At 45.6% G+C, this 10,701-nt stretch overlaps 1 protein-coding gene across 1 annotated transcript in view; it reads right to left on the minus strand.

Annotated features, from left to right (window-relative positions):
- UBAP2 (ubiquitin associated protein 2) overlaps window positions 1-10,701 on the minus strand; it is a 147,688-nt gene that overhangs the window by 10,424 nt on the left and 126,563 nt on the right. The window contains exons 17-19 of the mRNA XM_011980029.1: window positions 4,844-4,883; window positions 2,524-2,680; window positions 1,591-1,660 (exon numbers count right to left, since the gene is read on the minus strand). Of these exons, the coding sequence (XP_011835419.1) occupies window positions 1,591-1,660; window positions 2,524-2,680; window positions 4,844-4,883 (267 nt within the window). The remainder of the gene's footprint in view (window positions 1-1,590; window positions 1,661-2,523; window positions 2,681-4,843; window positions 4,884-10,701) is intronic.

A 10,701-nucleotide genomic window follows, 5' to 3' on the forward strand; every position in this document is an offset into this window, starting at 1 on the left:
AAAATTTCTTTCATGATTATTTTGCATTCTTATTCTGGCTTAAATAAAATCTATTTTTAAACAATTCAAAAAACAAAAAAAAAGAAAAAACTTTTCATTGTCTATCTTTCTATAACTTTTAAGATGAAATATTGTAACAAACAGTTGACGGCTGAACAACAGGTTCGAAATGCATGGGTCCACTTACAGGCAGATTTCTTTTTCAACCCAATGCAGGCATGCATAATTTGAAAACACACATATTTGGAAGCCTGACTTTTCCTAGAGATGGGTTCTGCAGGGGCAACTGTGCGACTTGAGAATGTGCAGATTTTGGTGTAGGCAGCGGTCCTGGCACGAATCCCCCGCAAATATGGAGGGACAACTGTATTAGCAACGCCACAGTTCTGTCATGCTGACAAAGTATGGAACCCACTGGATGAGGCGATTCTGGCTGTGGCAGGTTGGAATACATGATCTGGAGTTTTTTTTGAGGAGATGGAGAGTGCAGCTCACCATGAGTGCAGGAGCACTGGGCTCCCAGGCAGCAGTGGCACGGACACAGAGGGCAGCCCCATGGCGCTCCTGCTGAGGTCAGCTCACGGCTCCCATGAGCCACAGAGGGCAAGGGCAGGGGCAGGGGGACAGGCAGAGGTGTCCACACTGTGCTCTACTTTGAAAGTGGCAGTTTGTGTGTTTTATAAAAGATTCTGTGTAAGGTTTGACTTGGAACATCAGCGTGTGAAAGCCACAGCATCAGCCAGATCCAGAGGAAAGGACAGGACGTCTCTTTTCCACCACCTCACTCTGCTAGTGAGCTGCTGCCTTCTTCAGAGGACCCCAAGTTCATATCAGTTTCCTGCCTCCTCTGTTCGTCTGCACCCTAATCCTTCCTCTCGGCCTGTGGACCTGCCTACTCCAACCTCACCCAACACCTCCTGCTGTCCAGGAGCATGGACATTTTGTTAATCCAGGCACCTTTCTATCCTCCCAATAGACGTTCCAGCCTCTCCTAAGTTTTCATTGGATGCCCTCTACAATCCGCCTCATCATCTCCATCTCACTACCATTCACTCCACAAGCCACCACAATCTGGCTGACACCTACCACTTAAAACCATGCTCACAGCTCCACGATCCACTGAGCCACACCTCAATGACCATAATCTAGGGCTACACTCTTTGGCATATGAGGACACTTCCCAGCTGGTGCTCCCACTCCGGCCTCCTGTTTGGCTTCTTGGCAGTGCATGTTTGCTTCCACCCTCTAGACTCCCTTCTCTAACATCGACCTACTCACAGTCTCTGCCTCTGAGTCAGGAAAAAAGGCACAAGGAAAGATCAAACAGCAAATTCGTGGGAGCAAGGTCACCACCTGACAGTCCTGCCAATGACAGATGAGGACTGGAGCAACGATTCTTCCCAGGTGCTACAAACTTAGAAAGCAAGATGGAAATCGGAGGCTCGAACCAGATCATGCCATCAAGACATTTCCGCCAAGCAACTCTAGATTATCAGATACTAAAAATCAGACTGAAGCGCCAGCTGCATCTGACTAAGCTCCAGGCTCCCTAAGCATGGTGGAGGAAGAGGAAGCCGCGCAGACACTTACTGTGTGTGACGTGCTCGAGGAGAGGGCTGCGTGCGCAGAGGAGAGGCTGCTCTGGTGGCTGGAGAGCGAACTAGAAGACAAAACAGAGTGCCGTATGTCCACCTGAACAAGTGACTCCAGATGAACAAGACACACGTGGCTCAGTGAGCTAGATTCAAACTTGTCCCTAGTCCCTAGCGAAGGACCGGCTTCAGACCCCTCCTCATTCCTTATCCCCAAAGAGCCCAGTGATGGGGTCCTGGTGGATGAGAATGACTTGCCATGAGGTCTGGAAAACTCCAGAGCCAGCTTCCCTCAATAACATCCACTTGCTCCTCAGATGCCAAAAGTCAAGACAGAGTTGCAGTAAGAACACAGTCATCCTTGACAACCCCATTCAATCTGTGAATGAGGGATCAAAGTTCCTATGCTCAACTCCACATGCCAATTCCCATCAAACCCACTTTTGCTCCTGGTTAAAGAGTGATGGAGAACACTCCTCAGAAGAAAGAGGTAGCAACCCTGCCCAGTTTCCTACACCTTGTTCTAATAACATTGCTTCTTCAGCCATGGAAAGTTCAGGCCAGACACCTGCTCAGAAATCCATCATTCTCCTTCCACCTCACAGACACGGGCCCAGCGATGCCCAGAGAGTCTAGGCTCAGGCACCCTCTGGAGGGCGAAGTCAGGTAGGAGGGAGCTGCTGGCCTCACCCTACTCCCAGGGGACCCAGTGCTCTGTGCCAGTAGAGGCCGTCCAAGCAGGCAAGGTTTCCCTATCTGGTGGTTTTAAGGCACAGCCTGGCCAAAACCTAAGCTACAGTTGTAACGCAAAAGCTCGGGACATCATGTCAGAGACAACAAGTGTGCTCTGTTCATGGAAGCACCCTTCTACAGGAGCTCCAGGACTTTGCCCCAAGGTACTTCTCACTCTGGGCCCACACCTTCCCCATACCTGCTAAGCTGAGAGAGAGGGCTGCTGCTCAGGTCGCCAGTGTGTGGGGATGTGGACGGCAGAAGTGCAGTGCAGGAGGTGGTGCTGGGCAGGGAGCTCACAGATGGGAGGGCAGAGGGAGGGCCTGTTGTCTTTGGAGCAGGAACGGATGAAGTAGCTGTAAGAAACAGATCTGTTTATTTCTACAACCAATCCTAAGTATCTGAAAATATGCTCAATATCTTGTGACATGTCAGCCTCAGTTGAGACGTCCATAAAGTTACATTCCCCAGGAAAATGCCAAGCATGTCGCCAGATAGCCCCTTGTCTGTCAAACAACACTATCAAAGGACACACCATGCTCAGGTGTTCAAGATGCAGCAAAGAATAGGAAATGACACCTTTATAATCCAATCTATCCTATATGGGAACATACTTTTTCCACCTAAAGGAACCTAAGCTATAGATGCATCCAGAAAGAAAAACAGGTGCTGAGCCTAATATGTAGAATTACAACGTGAGGCAAACTCCTCAAAGGGCACAGCAAGGGGGAGAAAGAAGCTGACAGGTGAGACCACCTACACATGCTTCCAAGTCAGGCTGACTCTACCAATGCTCACGGCCAACGTAAGGTAGACAGGGGTCGATGCATATGTTGTATAGAGACACAGATACCTAACATCTGCAGGAAGAACACACATCTACTGTCCAACACCTATTTCCAAATGCACAGTGAGCATTTCCTTGGTATGTACTTGAATAGATGAATCTCAAAGCACACACACGAGCTTCGTAGGCTTCAGAAAGAATGTGGAGACACTCAATCCTAGCTGTGGAAAGACTCAGTTTCAGTGCTATCCACACATACAACTCAGATATGTGCTTGGAAATAAAACATCATTGTCTTTTCCAGTTAGGAAAGAGGAGCAACCTTGACCCTTCTAAAACCCAGGGAAAGCGCTTGTCTCTAAAGGAAGGGCAGGTCAAAAACAAACACAAGCAATGAAAGGGTCAACTTACACCTAGGTCAGTTCTTACAGAGGCCTTTTTATTGGCAGTCTATTCCATATATAAACCTGTTCATAAATAAACTGTATAAAGACACGATAGATAAACCTCACCTAAAACTAAGACCCCAAAAGGTACCGCCCTGGGCCTTGTATTACGATGCTAACAGCTTCACAGGAAGCCTCTCTCAAACAAACAAAATGGGGAGGGAAGGAGAGGAGGAAGTGAGGGAGAAGAGAGTATGGGAAATGAAAAGTAGGTTAATGTACACTGCTTCCCAGATACTTCAGTTCTCGACCCATGCCTAGACAAAAGAAACCTGCCACTACCACTGCTAGAGTAAAAAGTTCCTCTGTCATCCAACAAGCTCAGAATGACCAACGAATCTCCAAACAGACTTGGCAGCCCAACAATACCAGCAAATGTCAAACCAAAATCCTGGGGCTCCAAATCTGTCATTACAGTTTCAACTGAGGCTCACCCCGGTCTGCTTAACTTCAATATCCGCACTCCCAGGAAATCCTATTTAAAGAGAGTCTTTCTGGCTTCCCCATCCATTTGCCTTCCTGAATAAAGAAAGAAAACTACTATAAACAATCACAGACAAGCTGGTCAACTACAGAAAAGAAGCAATTAACGGATTCGCCTGTACTATCTTTGGTAATCACTGAGCTGTTGGAAGGGGGCCTCATTTTCTCCCAAATGTCCACAGTGAACATTTATCTCTCTTTCTAAGCAACAGTCCTTCAGGTCCTAAAGACAATGAGCCTATCTTTCCTGAACAAGAACAGTAATTTTTGCTTTAGAAGTACTTTTTTTTTTTTTTTGAGATGGAGTCTTCACTTTGTAGCCCAAGCTGGCTCAAGCGATTCTTGTGCCTCAGCCTCCCAAGTAGCTGGGATTACAGGCACGCACCACCACACCCGGCTAAATTTTCATATTTTAGTAGAGACAGAGTTTCACCATGTTGCCCAGGGGATCTCAAACTCCTGAGCTTGGGCAATCTGCCTGCCTTGGCCTCCCAAAGAACTGGGATTGTGGGCATAAGCCACCCAGCCTGGCCCAAGCATCTTTAAGATGCGTACTGTACGCTGCACTTGTGATGCAGTGTGATTAGGGCAGAAGAATATGAGACCATCACCTCCCTCTTGCTGTGGCTAAGACATTTCTAATAATACCACAGCCAACACCTGGTCCAAAAAAAAAAGCAAAAGGGCTGCTTTTTAACGAATGAGCCATTGACCAACTGGTGTTTTCCACATCACTTGAGCTATCTTCTTCCTCTGTTTGGTTGGCACCAGCCATGACAAGAGTAGCCTGCTGGTATACTTACTGTCTAGTGTCTGCTGACTTCGACCACCACCATGTCCATTCTATAAGGAAAAGAAGAGAACATAAACTTACAAAATGAAATCATTACCTGGGTGGCTTTTTATACTTTCTGTAACATGTAACTTAATCAAAAAACAATGATCTCTTTTATTGTATTTTTTAATAAAGGGGAGGTAATACAACAAACTCTCATACAAGAACAAATGTTTAAAAAAATTTTTTTTCACCTCCCCAGGTTCAGGTGATCCTCCCACTTAGTCTGCCTAGGAGCTGGGACTACAGGTGCATCCTACCATGCCTGGCTGATTCTTGTATTTTTTGTAGAGATGGAGTTTTGCCATGTTGCTCAGGCTGGTCTCCAACTCCTGGGCTCAAGCAATCCTCCTGCTTTGGCCTCCAAGAGCATTGGGATTACAGGCATGAGCCACCACACCCAGCCCCAAATCATTTTTTTTTAAAGATAACTTTTTGAGATGGTGTCCTGCTCTGTCAACCAGGCTGGAATGCAATGGTGCATCTTAGATCACTGCAAACTCCATCTCCCAGGTTCAAGAGATTCTCCTGCCTCAGTCTCCCAAGTAGCTGGGACTACAGGTGCGCACCACTACACCAGGCTAATTTTTGTATTTTTAGTAGAGATGGGGTTTCACCATGTTGGCCAGGCTGGTCTCAAACTCCTGACCTCAAGTGATCCACCCACCTCGGCTGCCCAAAATGTTGGGATTACGGGTGTGAGCCACCATGCCCAGCCAAAAGATAACTTTCATACTAGAAATTATCACATTTTATATCATTAACAAAATGATTCTGAGATAAAAAGAGATGGTTCCTTGAAAGATGGCTTTTCTTAAGTGGGTTGGGTAGTGAAAGGGTTATGGCAATGTAGGCCCAAAAAGAGCAGAAACTGAAATCAACTGGTTGGTGCTAACCACAAGGCATCTCAGTGGAATTAACACACATGAAAAAGGCATCTCACAAGAATGACGTCTGCCTCCACAGACTGAACAGGGAACATAGGGCATGGAACACTAAACATCAGAACCTACGAGGCTCAAATACTATCCCAAGATAAGAGGAACATGAAAAAGAGCTAAAACAGATTCTTTCTTACAAATTGCAAAAACACCCTAAAGTTGTTTCCTCTGTATCAACTCAAATCTTATAAAACCTCTGCTCATGAATATTACACTTATTTATGATACTCTTTGTTCTACAAAAAGTTATTTTTTACAAGTTATGTTTTTACAAGAAATATAGAAAATTAAACAGAACTACTAGGAAAAAAGTAAGTTAAAATAACAGGTTACAGTCAAGGAAAGGGAAACAACATACCTCACCAAATACATAAAAATAGGTAGAAAGTGGGGCCGGGCGCCGTGGCTCACACCTGTAATACCAGCACTTTGGGAGGTCGAGGCAGGTGGATCACGAGGTCAGGAGTGAGACCAGCCTGGCCAACATGGTGAAAACACTTCTCTACTAAAAGATACAAAAAATAAGCCAGGCGTGGCGGCACGCGCCTGTAATCCCATCTACTCAGGAGGCTGAGGCAGGAGAACTGCTTGAACCCCAGAGGTGGAGGTTGCAGTGAGCCAAGATCATGCCATTGCACTCCAGCCTGGGTGACAGGGCAAGACTCCCCCCCAAAAAAAAAAAAAAATTGGTAGAAAGTAATCACAGGTCTAGTTTTCTGCCTCACCCTAAGTAAGGTTCATGCCCCACTAAATATACTTACATGATGTTGAACATGGGCATCCTGAACACCACAAGCCCTGACATGTAAAGGAGTCATCTTTAAAATACACCAGATAAAAAAAGCACAGAAAAGGGGAATAGGAAAGAGCAGACCTGAGGAAGATTTCACTTCAGCTTAAAAAAAAAAAAAATTTTTTTTTTTTGAGACAGTCTCACTCCGTCACCAGGCTGGAGTGCAGTGGCACAATCTCAGCTGACTGCAACCTCTGACTCCCTGGTTCATGAGATTCTTCTGCCTCAGCCTCCAGAGTAGCTGGGATTATAGGCACGTACCACCATGCCCAGTTAATTTTTGTAGTTTTAGTAGAGGCGGGGTTTCACCATCTTGGCCAGGATGGTCTCGATCTCCCAACCTTGTGATCTGCCCACCTCGGCCTCCCAAAGTGCTGGGATTACAGGTGTGAGCCACAGCGCCCGGCCTGAAAATCTTTTTTTTTTTTTTGAGACAGAGTCTCGCTCTGTCGCCCATTCTGGAGTGCAGTGGCGCAATCTCGGCTCACTGCAAGCTCCGCCTCCTGGGTTCACGTCATTCTCCTGCCTCAGCTCAGCTAATTTTTTTGTATTTTTAGTAGAGACGGGGTTTCACTGTGTTAGCCAGGATGGTCTCAATCTCCTGACCTCGTGATCCGCCCGCCTCGGCCTCCCAAAGTGCTGGGATTACAGGCGTGAGTCACCGCGCCCGGCCGAAAATCATTTTTAAAACACAAAAGATAGACAAACTGATACAACAGAGGGCCACATTATTTGGCATGGGGGAAATTCTAGGTAAAAGAATGACAAGAGGCCAGGCGTGGTGGTTCACGCCTGTAATCCCAACACTCTGAGAGGCCCAAGTGGGTTTATCGCTTAAGCCCAGGAGTTGAAGACCAGCCTGCGCAAAATGATGAGACCCCCGCCTCTACAAAAAATTAAAAAATTAGTCGGGCATAGTGGCATGCACCTGTACTTTCAGCTACTCAGGAGGCTGAGGCAGGAGGATCATCTGAGCCTAAGAGATCGAGGCTGCAGTGAGCTCTGATAGTGCCACTGCACGCCAGCCTCGGTGACAAAGCAATGCCCTGTCTTTAAAAAGAAAAAAGAAAGCAAAAGCAAAGAAGTATCAAAGGGTCAAGAAATCAAAATCTGCAGGAGAAAACAAAATCAATCAGCTCAGCAAGGAATGAAATGAGCAGTGATGTGGGCAAGGAGAGTGAGAGGTGACATTAAAACAGGAATTGAGATGTCCTGGAGATGACAGGGATTGATACGTGGACACCATATGGTCTGATTTCTGTTTTTTGTTTTGTTTTTTTTGAGACCGAGTCTTGCTCTGTCGCCCAGACTGCAGTGCCGTGGCACAATCTTGGCTCACTGCAACCTCTGCCTCCCGGGTTCAAGCAATTATCCTGCCTCAGACTTCCAAGTAGCTGGAATTACAGGCACCTGCCACCACGCCTGGCTCATTTTTGTGTACATTTAGTAGAGATGGGTTTTCACGATGTTGGCCAGGCTGGTCTCGAAATCCTGACCTCAGGTGATCTGCCTGCCTTGGCCTCCCAAAGTGCTGGGATTACAGGCATGAGCTACCATGCCCGGCCTTATTTATGCTTTATTAACAGTACAGATCGGTACTTTTTAAAAGTATTTTCTGAATTAACCGAAATATTCTATGTCTGCATAGTCCTACACCATAGCCACTAACCAAATCTGGCTAATAAGCACTTAAAATGTGGCCAGTGTTAGAGGAACTGAATTTTTGCCTACTTTAATTACGTTTATATAGCCATATGCAGCCAGTGGTTGCCACAATGGAAAGTACAGAAATAAACATTGTGTTAAAAATGGCAGATGAGGCCGGGTATGGTGGCTCACGCCTGTAATCCCAGCACTTTGGGAGGCCGAGGTGGGAAGATAGCCTTAAGTCAGGAGTTTGACACCCACTTGACCAACATGGAGAAACCCCGTCTCTACTAAAAATACCAAATTAGCCAGGCGTGGTGACGCATGCCTGTAATCCCAACTACTCAGGAGTCTGAGCCAGGAGAATTGCTCGAACCTAGGAGGCGGAGGTTACAGTGAGCTGAGACTGCGCCATTGCACTCCAGCCTGGGCAAGGAGCAATACTCTGTCTCAAAAAAAAAAAAAAAAGAAAAGAAAAGATCAAGAATACATAGCTTTTTAAAAATGAGTAAACCCAGAAAGACAAATAGCAGGTGAAAAAAGGGTAGCAACAAAGTTGTCTGTATGTAGAAGCACACAGAAGATGGTAACTGCCTCAGCTGATCTGGAAAAGCCAAATCCTAAGCCAGTAAGAGAAAACCAGAGAACAATTCAATCTGTGTCTTCAAAGAACCACACCATACACCTCAGTATTAGATCGACACCAGGAACTTTGCAAGCAGGAGTGAAGATGAAGCAAAATGTAAGAGGATTGGTTTAAAATATGCACAGATGCAGATTCCCTGACACCTCTGCACAGCAGTATGACTTCCTCCTCCCGTGAGATCTACACATCATCAAGGGAGTAACAAACGGCCAGGGTACTATAGAAAATGAAGATAGATCAAGTCAGTGTAGACAAAATGAATAATGATAACAGCCTTCTCTTCCTATTAGGCGGTAAGGACACTGACAAGACAGTGATATGCCCTACAGGAAAGAGACGAAGAATATTCCCTGAGGAATCCAAATGAGCTCACCTATGATACTCTATACCCCTTTCCATTGGCTGATAATCATCAGCTGATTTACCAATATGAAGAATTAGAAAAGGAAGCCAGATGCAGCGGTACATGCCTAAAGTACCAGTCGCACACACCTGTAGTCAAGCTACTCCAGAGGCTGAGGAAGAAGTATAGCTTGAGGCCAGGAGTCCAAGGCCAGCCTGAGCAACACAGCAATACCCATGGTCTCCTTTTAAAAATAAACAGGCCAGGCGCAGTCGCTCACGCCTGTAATTCCAGCACTTTGAGAGGCCAAGGCGAGTGGATTACTTGAGGTCAGGAGTTTGAGATCAGCCCGACCAACATGGTGAAATCCCATCTGTACTAAAAATACAAAAAATTAGTCAAGTATAGTGGCACGTGCCTGTAATCCAGCTACTCAGGAGGCTGAGGTTGCAGTGAGCTGAGATTGCACCACTGCACTCCAGCATGGGCGACAGAGTGACACTCCATCTCAAAAAACAAAACAAAACAAACAAATAAATAAAGGAGACAATACTGCTACAGATCTCAGAGACATTAAAAGGACAGGAAAGAAACACATTGAAGTTTTATACCAGTAAATTAACAACTTAGATGAAATGGACAAATTCCTTGACATACACAAATAACAAAAGAAACTGAAGCACAGTAGTTCACACCTGTAATCCCAGCTACTCAGAATGCTGAGACAGGAGAATTGCTTGAGCCCAGGAGTTCACCACCACCCTGGGCACTGTAGCAAAACTCCAGCTCAAAGCAAAAAAAAAAAAAAAAGTCTGAATAGCCCTCGACCAATTGAAGGAATTGAATTTACAATTACAAAACTCCTTGCAAAGAAAACTTTTGGCCCAGACAGCTATACTGGTGAATGCTATTAAATATTTAAGGTAGGAAGGAGAACAATCCAACACAAACTCTTACTAAAAAATAAAGTGAGGCTGGTGGTGATTTAAAAAAAATAAAAAAAGTGAAAATTACATTGCATGGTAGCACATCAAGAACTAATGTCTAAAACTACGGTGGAGAATCAACAAGTAGCAATATACAGAGGGAAAAGTCTAACAAAGGTTCAATTTAACTGTGTCTGGGGTATAAATAAGTAAAATTATCTGGCATGCAGTTGAGAATATATAGTATCAAGTTGAGGGCGGATGCAGTGGCTCACACCTGTAGTTCCAGCACTTTGGGAGGCCAAGGCGGGCGTATCACTTGAGGTCAGGAGATCGAGACCAGCCTAGCCAACATCGTGAAACCCCACCTATACTAAAAATACAAAACTTAGCTAGGTGGGGTGACACATACCTGTAGTCCTAGCTACTCGGGAGGCTGAGGAAAGAGGATCATTTGAACCTGGGAGGAAGAGGTAGCAGTGAACCAAGATCGCACCATTGCACTGGGCAACAGAGCAAGACACTGTCTC

The sequence above is a fragment of the Mandrillus leucophaeus genome, unplaced genomic scaffold, assembly GCF_000951045.1.
Source record: "Mandrillus leucophaeus isolate KB7577 unplaced genomic scaffold, Mleu.le_1.0 Scaffold208, whole genome shotgun sequence".
In the NCBI taxonomy this organism is placed as follows: domain Eukaryota; kingdom Metazoa; phylum Chordata; class Mammalia; order Primates; family Cercopithecidae; genus Mandrillus; species Mandrillus leucophaeus.